At 40.3% G+C, this 15,256-nt stretch overlaps 1 protein-coding gene across 9 annotated transcripts in view; it reads right to left on the reverse strand.

Annotated features, from left to right (window-relative positions):
- Positions 1-2,215: 2,215 nt before the first annotated feature.
- Positions 2,216-15,256, reverse strand: part of Stox2 (storkhead box 2) — a 222,609-nt gene continuing 209,568 nt past the window's right edge. For 8 of the 9 annotated variants that reach the window (XM_048791917.1, XM_048791922.1, XM_048791923.1 and 5 more), the window contains 2 exons: positions 12,591-14,856; positions 2,216-8,660 (listed from right to left, as the gene is read on the reverse strand). In XM_048791917.1, coding sequence (XP_048647874.1) covers positions 8,465-8,660; positions 12,591-14,856 — 2,462 coding nt within the window. In that variant the 3' untranslated portion in view covers positions 2,216-8,464. Of the gene's footprint in view, positions 8,661-12,380; positions 12,434-12,590; positions 14,857-15,256 lie in introns of all 9 variants that reach the window. The other variant, XM_048791918.1, reaches the window with a different exon arrangement.

Below are 15,256 nucleotides of genomic sequence, written 5' to 3' on the forward strand. Positions count from 1 at the left end.
CTCAATAAAGAAAGAAACAAGGGAAATGTGAAGGGAGGTGATCAGAGAATTTATTTGATGGAATTTGAGGGATGACTGAATAATCCACCTAAATGTTCTCACAGACAAGTGCATATGGGCTTTGGGTAGATAACAGCCCCAATAGCCTAGACCTACCCGTAGAGGAAAAAAATTTGCTTTTTATCAAACATCAATAGATCAATTTTTGTTTTTGTTGTTGTTGTTCCAGGGATTGAACTCAGGGGTGCTTAACCATTGAACCACATCCTCAGCCCTTTTTATGTTTTATTTTGAGACAGGGTCTCAATAAGTTGCTTAGGGCCTTGCTAAGTTGCTGAGGCTGGCTTTGAACTTGCAATCCTCCTGCCTCAACCTGCTGAGTTGCTTGGATTAGAAGCATGTGCCAGCACACTGGTTGACAATAGATCAGTTTTGCCTTTTGGATTCCAAACTAACTACTTTGGCCTTGGTTCTCTTGTTTAATGTGCACTCATCACATCTAAATTCCCCCTATCTTACTTTATACTCTCACTGCAATTCTTTTAAGAAGATTCACCAAAAAAAAAAAAAAAAAAAAATCCTACCCAGTCTCTCTTGAGTGTAAGTGCCTTGCTTTTTCTTGAGACTCTTGCACAGGGCAATATGCTGTGTGAATATATTCATTAGACATTTGTTTCGTGTGTTAGAAGAGGAACTATTGACAGGAAAAGTCTGGAGTCACTGTGCCTAGAGAGAGGGAACTATCAATAAACCAAGTATTCCCACAGTAGGCATAAGATTTTACAATTAAATAAATTTGAAAGTCAGGTGAATAACTTCTTTTTATTATTCAATTGTTCTCAATTTCACAGCTGCAAACAGGGTAGGAGGCAAACATTGAGCACTTTGCTTGGGTTTTCTTTATGGAGAGAAGGAAAAAAAATTCCCGCCACCACACTTAAAAATAAGTTAAAACCGTACCATTTCCTTTGGAAAGAAAAGATTTTTATGAAGTGTGACAATTCTCTCATAGGAGCCAGAATGTTGCCACATTTCCTCCATGCATCAAGTTCACTGGATCTTTCTGAAAGGAACACGTAATGACCTTCCCTTACCACAGAGGCCTGTGGTTCTAGAGTCAAACACAATGGACTTGTTCTCCTAACTTTGGGCCTAAAAAAAAAAAACTACATAGACAAATTTACACAATGAAACATCCTCACCTTGGGGTCTCCACGCTAATTCAAAAGATACAGTCACTGTGCAAAACAGGTCTTCAAAGTTTGCTTTGGGTAATGCCTTTACGAGAAAACTGGGCTCGATTGTATAAAGCCCAATAGACATTTTGACTAAAAATGCTGTTTCCCAGTTTAATGGTTCACTTGACAGCAAACTACTATTTGTTTGAAAAAACTGAATAAAAACAAAACCAAAAATCAGTATTCATTCTCCACAAAGATTTGCCACCACTGAGGAGAATAAAATATACAGTTATCCCTCTGTTTCCTTAGGGAACTGGTTCCAGGACCCCCAAGATTATCAAAACCTGCAAATGCTCAGCTCTCTAATGTAAAATGGTATTGTATTTACACATACTCTAAGTCATCTCTTGATGACTTGTAATACCTAGTAAAATGCAAATGCTGTTTAAGTAGTTGTTATACTGTATTGTTTAGGAGAAAGTGGTATAGAAAAAAGTCTGTACATACTTAATACAGGCACAATTTCTTGAAATATTTTTGATCTATGGTTGAACACAATTGGAATTTGGAGCCTGTGGACACGGAAAGCCGACTCTAGGAGATTCCGAAGACAACTGAATGTGGAGGCATTCCAAAGTCATGCAAGTGCCTCACTAGAAACATTAAGAGCCGCCTAGTGTTTACCTGGGAGGGGGCTCCATTCAGCTGGGGATAAAAGCCATAATAGGAGCACTAATACAAAACAACTCCCCAAACCAACTGCGTTGCTTTATACTTTCTTATAAAAAAAATTAATTATATCCATCCCTCACCCTCACTCTGTTTCAAATTCACAATCCAGAATGTGACTTTTCAACATTCCTGGGAAAAGGATTTTGATCAGAAATTTCCGTTTTTAGTTGTTTTCACTCAAAAACTCTCATAATAAAGAATGTACAACTGAAATTTGTTATGAAATCATATTAATTGACGAAATAAGTCGATCTTACCTAAAATGTTCTCTCACAAGTACCAAAAAAAAATCCACTTAGACATATAACCAAATGTTATTTAATATCTTAAAAAGTAACACAATCCAAAATGGATATTTCACACAACACTACATAAACAACATGAACACAATATTACCATATGGAGGGACTTTCAAATATAGACTTACAAAAATCCCTGTCCTTTTTTTCTTTTAAGTTATTATACTAAGCATGACAAATAATCATCATTTACAATATGGTACACTGACACAATAAAAACCATGTTACAAATGTGCTGTTATAAATCAGTAACATTAGGGAAGACATTTCATGAACTGTAATTATTTCATATGAAATACTATACAATATAAACAGAACATCCATCTTGGATGACCTTTACAGCAACCAGAGACCAAGTAATTTAATTTTTTTTTTTCAGTGCAAACACATTTTATTCAAGGCAGTCTTGGCTGCAAAACTCCTTTCTAACATACAGTAAATCCCACTTGCACTTCTTAATTCATTTACCCTAATGCAATAGTCACATTCAGTCACTCAGAGAAAGATACCTGCAGAATTATGATCCCTTTAAACTTGACGTTTAAATTTAATTCTCTTCCAGAAAGTAGTATCTCTGTCAACTGCTCTAAGGACTTTAATTTGTAGTTGTCAATACTTACATGAAGGTGACCCTAGGGCAGCTCTATTTCTAACCAGCATGTGTGCACAATACTGCACAGGATTCTGCCCTTCCAATGTGGAAACCGTGGCGGTGGCAGTGTCTAGGTCAGGGGATGGGAAGGAAGCAGGAAGGGAGACTCTCAAGGAAAGGAAGGGGAGGGGCTGCTGAGTACTGCAGGATTAACTTTCTGGAACTGTGGAGGACTGGTATTGGAGAACTCAGATCTCAGACTTGGTACCTTTTTGGTGGGAGTGAGAGAATGGGGATCCCAAGGTCAGCCTTTGTATGGGGAGATAGGCAGCTGCACATGGCCCAGCCCAGTTTGTAACCTTACATTCCAACCATGAGTTTCCACCTCTCCAGAGTCATTGCTGCCTACTTGGAGACACCCTATTCTCTTGTTGGCATTGTGTGGGTGTGTGTTTGTGTGTTCACATGCAGAGCCAACAAGTAGCAATTAAAGCCCTAGAACTGATCGTATATACAATCATAAGAAGAAGGTTCAGGCCCCCTTGAGCTTTGTGGAATTCTGAATCTTACAATTCATCAATTGTAAGTCACAGAACTGTAAAAACACAAGATTGTGTGTTAGGAGAGATCACCGGGGAATCTCTCTCTGGGATGCTGCTGCAAAAGATGCAGAGATTAACTCAATCAGAGAGGTGCCAATGCCTGTTTCAAACACACGAGGAAATTTAATAGTTTTTTTTTTCATATACATATAATTTATGAAATGTCTCCGAAATAAAAATCTATGGGAAGATATTGGATATAACCCTAATACCATAAAACCTTCTGTGAGAGGGCTAGGGTGACAGCTGATTCTTTATCTTTGTTGGCAAAGCTCAGACTGACAGTAATCTCTTTCCTGCTCATATTTTACTAACCCAAAGCAAAACAATATCTCCCATGGCTTTTGCATTTATTTTTCCTGTGTTCCAGCTTCCTGGAGCCCTAAATGTGTTCAGAAGAGTCTCTCACTAACAGGAAAGTACTGGATGGCTTTGGCAATGGGCAGGATGGTTCTGGGGGAAGGAGGGAGAAGCAATCATTTGCTTGGGTCTACTGTGGTCCATAGCACTGCTAGTTGGTTTGAGGACAGGCCTATGGTAATGGAGAAGATTCCTGTAAAGGGTCTTCTGTCTCCTAATTTGTGAAAACATTTAGCACTGGATCAGATCCTACAAAGTCGGGCTCAATATATTGTACTGAATTTCTATTGTGCCATGGAGCACTGTGAAGAGTACTTGATAAAGTTTTTAATTGAAATTTGTTTCAGCACCTTCCACTGCCTAGAGCAGTCTTGTTCCCGAAGATATTTTAGCACAGGAATTATAGAAATCCAATATGAAACTGTAAACAAGGGTGGACATCTGGATCTGCCTTGGACTGCAAGGGAATCTGGGTGGATCTGTTCAACTCCCACTTCATCATTCAATACCAGAAAGGTGTGCTGAGGTGCAAGATTCCAAACACCCTAAACTTTTTGAATGAAAATAGACAAAGGTGTTAAGACTGTACTTGGTTTTTTTTTTTTTTTTTACTTTATTAGCACTCATCAGAAAAAGAGCATTGTATTTAATGATTTCTCATGATGGTCTATCAAACAGATAGAAAATAGGTCATTGATAGCTGCCACTGTGTTTCTAGGTAATCTAAATCATCCCAAGTATATTACAAATATGACCTGCCTTGTTAACTGTCTGTGAATCTAATGCTTTGGAAGCACTTTGAGATCCCCAAATGAACTGAGCAACATCATCATTGGTTGTTGGTTTTTAAATGAAGCTTCTAATACTACCCATGTTATAAATGGTGAGACTTTTCCAAAAATGATCTCTATTGTATCGAGAGAAACATGCCTATCATCTAAGTTAAAAATTTTATTTTCAAGTACACTTTGTGGTGATAAGTGGTTTATCCTGGGTAGAAGCTTACCAAATTGTGCCAAACTGAAAGGGGAATGATTTTTTCCGTTTCCACAAAACAGGTTTCTTCTCCTGATGTTGACTGCAATAAAATTTAAGTTTACATTTTAGAAATGCTGGTTGGGTTACGAAAAATAGAGATTTGGGAACAGCTGGTGTTCTGATCACTGTTACTGTGGATTCTTTCAATTTATCCTTCCTGAACTTGAGCTCCCCAACATCAGAGAAGTATTCATGTGTTATTTTTACCCAGCTAGGCCCTTTTTAGCTCTATTTGTTTTCACTATTAGATGCACCCCCTTTTCATATGCTCATTAAGGTCCCCTGAGATGTGCAAAACATATCAAATGGAGTATGAATTACTTAACAGAAGTCATGGAACTATATGGCACAGCTCCTTTAATAAAAGTGAAATTGGGGCTCAATAGGGTGGCATATGATAAAGGCAGAGAGGCCCAAAGTGCTTCAGAGTTGGCAGTTTCTTGTGTGACTTGTGTTACTGAAAACCTAGCCATCAAATCAGATTTACATAGGAGTAAATAGCTTGCCAAATTATGTTTACCCATTGGCTCTTGGCCAGAGAGAACTTTAAGCAGGAATGAAGAGTGGGAGAAAGACAAGAATTTTGAAACTTCCATTCCTTCGTGACCAAGTCAAGTGTGCTTTCATGGGAAAGAGAGGAGAAGACAGAATTACATCTGAAAGCCAAAAGGGTGCCGTGAAAGAAAACCATGGCAATGGGATAGTCATGAGTCCCCAGAGGCAATCACCGACACACACACAATGCATGGCCTCATGTTTAAGAAAGTTTTAAATGTTGCTTTTCTGAACAATACACTTTAACACGCTGCTGCCATTTCATCAAATTCATGGAGGTAGTTATATGTAAAAATAAAAATTACCATAAAGTAATATGCTGTATCATAATAATACATAAGTGTGCAAAATGCCGACAGATGGGTTGACCCTTTAAAGTTGAACGCCTCACAGAGATTCAACCAGATTCAGTTTTGTAAACCTTTCAGTTGATAAACTCTAAGACTAGATAAGCAGTTGTGTGACACAAAGCTATGGTATCACTGGAGGAAAAGAACACAAAGCTTGGAGAGGGCCCGAGGGCTCGGGCATGGAGAGCCTCACCATCTCGGTGAGACCCTCTTGGACATGCACAATTGTCGCATGTCACATATGTCATGCGCTTTCCACCACCACTTCTCCTCCATTCAAGAATCCAGATTTGATTCAGGAGAGTATTTCTACACGGAACATCTGCTTACATGATATATCACCTTTACAGTCCATCATTTCTACGCTAATGGCTACTGGTCTAAGGAAGTTTTCTTTTAAAAATCATGTACCCCGGAGCATCAGGCAAATAGTATACACATTTTCTTTGAACAATGTTTTCTGTAAACCTATTTCTTGTGAAAGATTGATAAGTTCATATTTTAAAGCTTCTCTTAAAGGTAATGATTTCTTTTCCTGCTCACACAGCATCTGATTATTTCAATGGCTACTTTCAGAGGGTCAATCAGAGGCCGATGTACTGTTTTAATGGTTTTATTATTTATGAATTGAGGATGATGAAAATTTGAGAGCAGGTTTTTGGAAAAAATAAATTTAGACATAAAAATTTAGTAACTGTATGGTATACAACTCCCCAAGGAAACAGATTATGTAGTCTACTAGATACATTATCATTTCTTCTGGACATATTTAAGCAGTGAGACAGACGGTGTGTTTCTGAGTATTCGAGGCATGCCTTGGAGAAAATAAGGCATGGGATTAAAAGTCTACTGGATTAAGCATTTCAATGGGGTGGCAATTTACTAGGAAATGTGCTTAAATTTCACTATAATAAGCATTAAAAGAGAATTATGCTAAACTTTGACCCACTGCAACTTTCAAATAGTGATAAAGCATGAGTATTCATGTTTAAAAAATTAGTCTGACTATGTATATGACTGTATTCTTTAAACTGATTGCTAGTGATTAAATTTAACATGGGAACAGAAGTGCTTCACAAATGTTATGCCAATTATTTAAATCTGAGGTGAAAAATTATATATATATATAGAGAATTATTTTTTTAAAATGGTGTTTGGCTCCAAATAGCACATGCCACTAGACTAAATATAACTTTTTATCAGACCATTTACTTGGGTCAGATGAAACCCTTTTGCAAATAGTTTTCTATGATCTATAACATGTTCCATTGTTCTCAGAAAATAAAGCTTGGGAACTTTGAAATGTCTTTTTCCTATAAGATTGAAGCTTAATTATTTGTAATCCTTTGCTGCTGAGCCTTCTTTGTATTCAACATGACATTGTAAACCAAAGCAAAATGTTAACAAATCATTTTGAAGTAAGCTGGGCTAATGACTATACATCTGCCTAAAAACACCTCCTGAAATTGGTTACAAAGTATCTGTAAACATTACTCTGGCATAGTTCATTATGCATAATTGTTATTCTGATAAACTTTAGGGGAGTACAAATTATGATTATACCACACTAGCAGAATGAGCTCATTCTGTTGCTTATTACATGGGCATGTATATTTCTAATCAAAAATTACTTTAAAAGTTTTCTCTATAGATATCTTCCCAGGAATAAAAGGCCTGAAGTTCAACTCTCCCTAAATTTGCTCTTTCCTATAACCACTAAAAATCATCTCCCACAGCCTAATTTAGGCATTCTATTTAAAACTACATAAAATAGATTTATATCCTTCCATTAGAAAGAATAACATCCCAGGCCATACTCTCCATTTGTATCACAAAGAACATTTTGCTTTTAAACAAACTAATTATTGTTATCTATTATAGTAAGATAGGATCATCATAAGTATCACAAGGAGGAAATTATCTTCCTTCAATATTTGATGAATACCTTTAAAAACGTCCACATCACCTTTTCCCTCACTTAGTGCTGTGCCCCAGCCAGAATGGGAATTCCCTTCCTTTATCCACTTCAGCATCAAAGGCCTATATTCCTGTTTGTGATCATGGAAGGTTTAAAATCAAGACAAGCATCTGTCACACTCAAAAACAAAATCCTGAAAACAGACACTCCCGGTATTTCCATCGCCACCCCCTCTGACATACTTCCATGGACTCCTGCAGAACAGTACCACGAAACTCACAGTGAAAAATGACAGGTGCATAAACGGTTTACACGCAAAGGGCCGGGGCGGGGGTCCCTTCTGGTCAGTTTGGCATTGATTTCCCTTAAGGTGGACCCTTGCATTCGACATTTTGTGGTGGCATGGGTTTTTGTTGGTTGGTTTGTTTGGGAAGTGTCAAAGATCAGTTCCATGGCCCCACTGAACCACAGACTGGGAGCAACACACATCTGTGGCATTTTAAAAATGGAATTGGCAACTGCATGACATTGAAAACGCATATTCCACTTACAGTGTCTAGACTTTCCTATGTGTGCTCAGATACAATTAGTGAAGCCAAAGTATACATATCACCCCTACTGCTATTCAGTTGCTACAGAGCCATAAATGTGAAAAGCAATACTCTGAAATAAAGATTTTTGTTTTTGTTTTTTGCCCTAGCCTACTTAGCTGCACAGTTTAAGTAAACACGAAAACTGTGCTTGAGATGCTTGTCTTTCCAAAGATGTAAACATCAGTCCCAGTGTCGTAAACTTTGCTGTATTGAATGAGACAGAAGATCTGAGGCAGAAGGACTATCACACACTAGTCACAGAAGCTTGCAAGCAGTTGGAAGGTTTCTGTAATTTCTCAGCTTCGCTGGTCGGGGGGTCTGTACTCGCACGGAAGTTGAAGGCTGACCCAGCTACACCGTGGGCTGGACTCAGAGCGGGATTCTGACGACGGTTACTCTCAACAATGCTTGATGTGTTGGAAGCCAGGCTCTCCCGAGTACTAAAAGAGTAAAAAGGTATGGTTTTGTTTGGCTTTGAACATAAATAGTTAGAGCCCCAGAGGAAGAGCGAATGATGTAGTTAATGGATTTCCTGTGTCGGTTCACAATGTCATATCAATATACATCTCCACTGATGACTCGCATCCGCTCTTCCAGCCGGGGCTCCGGGAGCTTTAACAGACACGTTACCATCTGCAGAACGCAGAAGGAATCAAGGGGTTCTCAACCACCGAGTGCACTTGGAAATGGCTGCGCCTTCTTTTCACATTCAAGGAAACTACTTCAAAATCTGATGTGATAGAGAAGCTATCACATTAGTTTGAGAAGGGAATACTCATACCAGAGTGATGATTTCATTTCAGGCCAGAAATTCAGTGGGCACAACTACTCCTGAATAAACTCAATAATTTTACCCTAATGACCACATTTGCCTCGTTGATTAGGAGATTTTGACTTTGTTGGACTTCAAGCATGCTACTAGCTCATTTCCACAGTGATGGGGATGAAATTCTTTTTCAACACTGTATACCTCTGTGTCAAATTTTAACACTTTAGTTAAAATATATTTTCTGACAAAGGACCTTAGGGTTTTTTCCCCATTTATTTATCAAGTTTACATTCATTTCTGCCTTCCTTTGGTAGAAATATTTTCTTTTTTAGAGGATTCTTATAGAATAGAGGCTAAAAAGCTTTATTTCTCTCATTTTTTTCTAACAATTTTTCTAAATTAGAAATCCTTGAACCTATTTCATTGCTTAAGCGATGTATAACATTTAACATTTCAAACATGTAGGGCAATAACAGCAATGAAGATGACTGAGTCTGATTGAGGAGAACTGAGTAAATCCTTCATGTTCAAGGTCCTCAGAGTGGCTGTAAGAACCTCCTTAGCTTGTAAGCCTGCTCCAGCTAGTCTACAGGTCCACATACTATGGTGGGGAGGTCTTTCCTTTCCTCTTCATCCCTAACATCACCTAAGTGGGGAGCTGTCTCTGCTATAAGATGCCTTTGACCACTACAACGTATTAATAGTGATAAATATAGGTAGTATTCCAGTTTCTGTAAAGAATATATTTAATAATGAGTACAGACTATGACATTCATACTGAGGTCTCAGGATATGATGATAAAAAGTTAATAGAAATGAACTGTTATCAATAAATTTAATTATTTTTTAGAGGGAGCTAATGGAATGCAACCTTAAAAATAAAAATTCCAGGAATAAGTCGGAGAAGTGAACTAAGTAGCTGTGTTGTTCATCCTTCTACTGGCACATGTTCCCTTGGCCCTAGGCTGCTCTAGCACATGTCTCTTGCCATACATGGTCTCTTATTTTCATATTGTGTTGTTCAACCATTTTTTTGGCCTCAGCTATGGAAGTAGCAGGCTTTTCATGTCAAAATTTTTCATTTTTATTACAAGACCTCATAGTATAGATCAAGTTTCTGATCTTTTTATTTTTTCAACATTTTTAATTTCCAATAGATTGGACTAAAACATTTTGGAAATGTGGCTGGACAGGACTGATGGGTCAGGACTAAAACCTTTACGTATAGGGAAAACTCATCTTGCTTGCTTGCATCTTAGTTGCTTAGTGAAATATTTTACTCAAAGATCTGAATGAACAGCCCACTAAAGATTTGCATGTCTCAGCAATGGGAAGGTATCAGCATGATAATGTTACTTAGCTACAACACTACTCATGTTGAAAGCCCTGTATATCAAAAATTCTCTTGCACATCCTCATGCATTAAAAACGTAACTTAGTGACTTTATCAAGGCATATAGAAATGAAGTTTGTCATCTGGCTTCTAACCAAATGATATTAAATCTGAAAGGGGTAAAATTAGGAATTGTTCTGCAGGTTCTATAACTGCATGAAATTTATGGAAAAATCTATTTGTTCCTATAGTGAAGCATAGATAGACATGTGACTAATATGTGAAGGCAGTCTCCTTATAACAAACTTTACTACAACAAAGCATTTAACTTTTGAATGTTATTTAAAAAATCCTACAGTCTGCACTCCAAGTTTTGAGATACTAGATTATGCAGAGATACTCATTTGGTTATTCCTGAATACTTCTGTTAACCCCTAAACAAACAAAAACTTTCAATATTATGCAGTAGTAGGGTTTTATATTAGAATCCACTAAACTACTCCTGATGTATCCTTAGCAATGACCTCTGCATGTGGAAGTCTAGGGGTCAAGAGGGCAACATGAAGAGTCTGAAACTGTAGTATGAAAAGCACCAGGCGGTAGAGTCTACGTCATAAGCAATAGGGGAACACAAAGATACAGGGACATAAAACATGCCTTCAATAAGCAATGACTTTGAGCTTTTGCCACAGACTACAGACCTTCAATTATGCATATCTGATACCCACTACATAAAATTTTTCAAGAGAAAAAAAAGAGCAGCATAGGAAAATAGGTAGAAAAGATTAGAGAAAATAAATTGGAGAATACATGAAAATTTGGTTTTGGATAAAAAATGATTTAGCAAAAACAATTTCTTAGAAAAGTCACTAAATAGGCCAGTGATTTAAAGACTGGGTGTGATGGCTGTGGTTTCTCAAGGATCCTCAAGGGACAGGTAGAGGAGACCTGGGACTCTTGGTCTCCCACCCACTTTAACCAGCATGCCATCTGTATGGTCTGTTTGGACATTAGACTTACACGTTAACTTGCAAAAAGTTCACATGACCATAATAATAATAACTATTATTATAATCATCAAGAAATAGCCCTTTTAAGAAATAACAAAGGCCTAATATGGGACAAACAGATTAATGATTCCCAGTTCTGACTTTGGGATGCTCTATCCCCAAAGTATCCAGAGAAATGGCAAAATGATCACAACAGAATTAATTTTAATTCTTAATAATTAAAATAAAGATATGAAGTCCATAATCATATCTGGGTACTTATTAAAAATTATAAGTACTGTAAGATCTTGGGAATCACAGCTGATGAGGAATGTCAGTCTCTTCAAAGTATTTCTGCATCTCAGAGTCACCAATCTGGAGTAGAATTTAGAAGGAGATTTAGGACCCAAGTTGCCCTTTTAAGGAGAAGAAAGAGTTAAGGAGGAACAAAAGGAAGTTATCTAGACTCCTCAGTTTGCTTTTGTAACTTCTGAACCACTTCAGTGCTTTGGACATGACCATCAGGCATTATACTCTCAATTATCAACTCTTCTGAATTAACAAAACCTACAAAAGGAAGCGACTGTGACGACAGTGCCTAAATGGGTTGTATCAATTCTGCAGGAAGAGAAATAAAAGCACTGGTGCATGTCTTGATTTACTGGAGCACAGGCCCCCGACCTTTCTGTGAGAGGAACATATTTCCATTTCTTTGTAGACAAGAGGGCAGAGGCAGGAAGGTGCATGAGCAAGTGGGCAGGCTGCACACAAAGTGGGATTGCAATGCAGCAAGATTCCAGGTCCTCTGGAAAGGTTTTGAGGTCTGTGATTAATATTTTCACTAGAGTGACCCCTACCTTAGCATCAGGTGACTCCCCATCCCTGTTCCCCACTGACTATTCACTCTTCAAAAAGTTATTATTTCTGAAGGACTTGTAAAAACAAAACAAAACAAAACAAAAAAACCCTTTTCTTTAGCATGATGGCAACAGGAATAGAAGAAATACTGGGAAGTGCTGGTCTTAGTTAGACCAGACTGATGCAAGTCTGAGGGAAGGAGCCAACCCACCAGTCCAGATTGGTGATCTCTACAGCTGCAGAAACTTTTTTTTTTTTCAATTCCTGAAAAAGAAGTCAGAAACAGGCTGTTAACAACACAACACACACAACTCTTAGCCCTCATTCACAGAATCGAGACTGTGAGATCAGAAACTTCTCAAGTTATCTGCATAAAGCCCCAGGCCCCAGTGGGGGTGTGTGTGCAGACCCCTCTCCCTACCGTGGGGAGTTGAATCCACTGTCCACGGTGATGCTGCTGCTATCCATGCTGTCGAGCCGGGCTGAATGGGTGGCTCTCTGGTTGCTGCTGCTGTCGGTTTCTTTTGGGGTGAGGAGGGTGAGGTTCTTCTCAAACTTCCTCTGCAAGTCTCTTTCCTTCTCCCTCTCAAGAAGCCACTGCATGGTGCCTACATCATCTCTATTTTTCTCCTCCTCAGCGTTTTTGTTTGCCCCTTCCTCAGAGTCGTCGTCATCGGAGACATTGTAATAGTCAAAAGAGGCTTCCTGGTTCCCTCCAGACTCCTGCTGACGCTGGGAAGCTGGCATGGCTTGTGCTGCCGAGGTCCCCAGGGACGGTTCCAGTTTCTCGCATCGGCCTGGCAATGTGTCAGCAGGGGTCTTCGGGTGCGATTTGAGGAGGGACAGGCTTGACTTGTGATAGCTGTTTACAGACAAGGTGCTGTGAAGAGGCTTGAACAGTGTGTCTTTGCTGAATATCTCTTTCCTCTTGTCCAGGCTGCTGGGTTCTGCACCGTGGTGCTGGACCAGGCGTCCGTTGGCAATGCCTTCAGCCACTCCACCCGAAGCAGCAGGGCCCCCCCCTGACCCTTTTGGTGACTCCTCCTTGTGGCTGACAGGTTCCCTGGAGGAATGCGGGGCCTGCCTATCAGAGGGAGACAGCTTTTTCACGCCTTCTGCCAGGGTCAGAGTGGCATGGTCCTCCTTATTCTTCCCCAGAGGCGACGGTGCGGTGAGTACCGTCTCACTAGAAGTGTTGCACTGGAAATAGTCATCAGCGGCTGTTTTGGTTGGACAGGTGCTGAGTTCCCCGTAGGGTGGCAAACTCTCGGGCGGTTTGCCTGGCTCCAAGAGGCTACAAGCACTGGAAGGCTCCTTGCTGCCACCAACTATTTCTGGAATACATACCTCTTTATAGCTTGCGGATGAAAGGAGAGCCCTTTGATGACCAACAGCCTGAGCAGGCCTTAAAGTACTGTCGTCGATGTAGGACTGGCTGGGGGTCTGGTCGTCCTGGCTACAGCCTTCGGCCAGGTCTTCGGGTGTGCCTAGAGAAGAAGCGCCCAGGGGGCCTTTGGAGTTATCCATGGATCTGGACCTCTCCTTGGCTTTGCTGGGTCTCTCATTCCTGGACCTTCGGTCCTGGGTATGGCTGTGGCTTCGGTGCACTTTGGAGTGCGAGCTTCCCCTGGAAGGTTCAGGAAAAGGCATCTCAGTTCTCCTTTTGGCCAATTCGCCGGACACATCCCATTCTGGTGTCATGGGGAAATGGGACTCAATCACGTTCGTGTTACTGTGCATGATGAAGTTGTCGCCTTTGTGCTCGATGATGAAGCAGCCCTCCCTGGGCGCCCTGGTCAGAGGGTCACAAAAGTCATACTCTCTTTCACCAGGAATGTCCAGATGCGAACCGTCGGAAGGGTCTCCTTTGGACACCCGCGTCTTGCTGTGTGACCGAGACTTCCCATGGGACTTTCGATGCGTCCTGCTCTTTTTACTTCTTCCGCTGTGGTGGGCAGAGGATCCTGCTTTACTCCTATGCGCTTTCTCTTCTTCAAGTTTCTTCATTAGTGCAGTGTGCCTCATGACATTTTCCACAGTCAAGTCCGGGTTTATCCGCCTAATGATCTCCATCTCCACTTCCCGAGGGATGGTAGTGGGCGTGTCTTCATCGCGCAGCGGCCACTCCTCTGGAGGAAACTGGGCAGAAAAGTTGGCCAGCTGTTTGGTCTTGTCTTTCTTAAAACTTAGCCGGAATAACTTGAGCCCGAATTTTTTGGACTGCTTTTCACTATCTTTAGGTTTCGAGAGAGTTTCTGTCTTATAAGAAAAATTTACAGTACTTTTGCTCTTTTCAGTTGGTGGCACCTGGCACAGAGAAGGAGGGCAGTAAGGGTCTTTGCAGTCCTTGGCAGATTTCCTCTGCAGAGTGGATGCGTGCATGCTGTGCATGTCTTCTCGGCAGCAGTGGCAAGAGTCGCAGTGGTTTCTGGGCAATGTCCTTTCCCTGACACAGCCTGAGGCAGAGGGCGTTATGGTTCCAGGTTGTGGAGAGGTACACTGAGACCTGTCAGGTATCCTCTCGTCCAAATGGTACCATTTACTGTTAGTTCTTATGAGGGAAGGAGTTATGAAGTAAGTCTGTGGGGTCACAATGAAATAGCCATCCGGAGTGGGATAGATCTTCCTCTCCCGTACCAGGGTGTTCAACGTGTGCCGCAGGATTTCTTGGCTTGGAGTTGGAACACCTAAAACCAAAAAGCAAATGAACAACACTTGTGAGAGTGAAGCAGGCACATGTTGCCGATTCCTGATTTTCAGAATCTTATTAGTAATAGCAAGCTTCCAAGTATCAGCTCAGGGCGTGTAAGTGGGAACAAGACGAGGCTGGCCATTAGGTTTAGTGTGCATCTTAGTCTCCTCTGATAATGTCTATTGCTATTACTTCCTATGGACTGAGAAAATATAAAAGCTCGAAGAGGGCTAGGGATGCACCAGGGATTGGACCCAGGGGCACTTAACCAATAAGCCACATCCCCAGCCCTTTCTTTCTTTCTTTTTTTTTTTTTTTTAATTTTGTGACAGGGTCTCACTAAGTTGCTTAGGGCCTCACCAAACTGCTGAGGCTGGTTTTGAACATGCAATCCT

Source organism: Marmota marmota, unplaced genomic scaffold (genome assembly GCF_001458135.2).
Source record: "Marmota marmota marmota unplaced genomic scaffold, marMar, whole genome shotgun sequence".
Taxonomy (NCBI): Eukaryota; Metazoa; Chordata; class Mammalia; order Rodentia; family Sciuridae; genus Marmota; species Marmota marmota.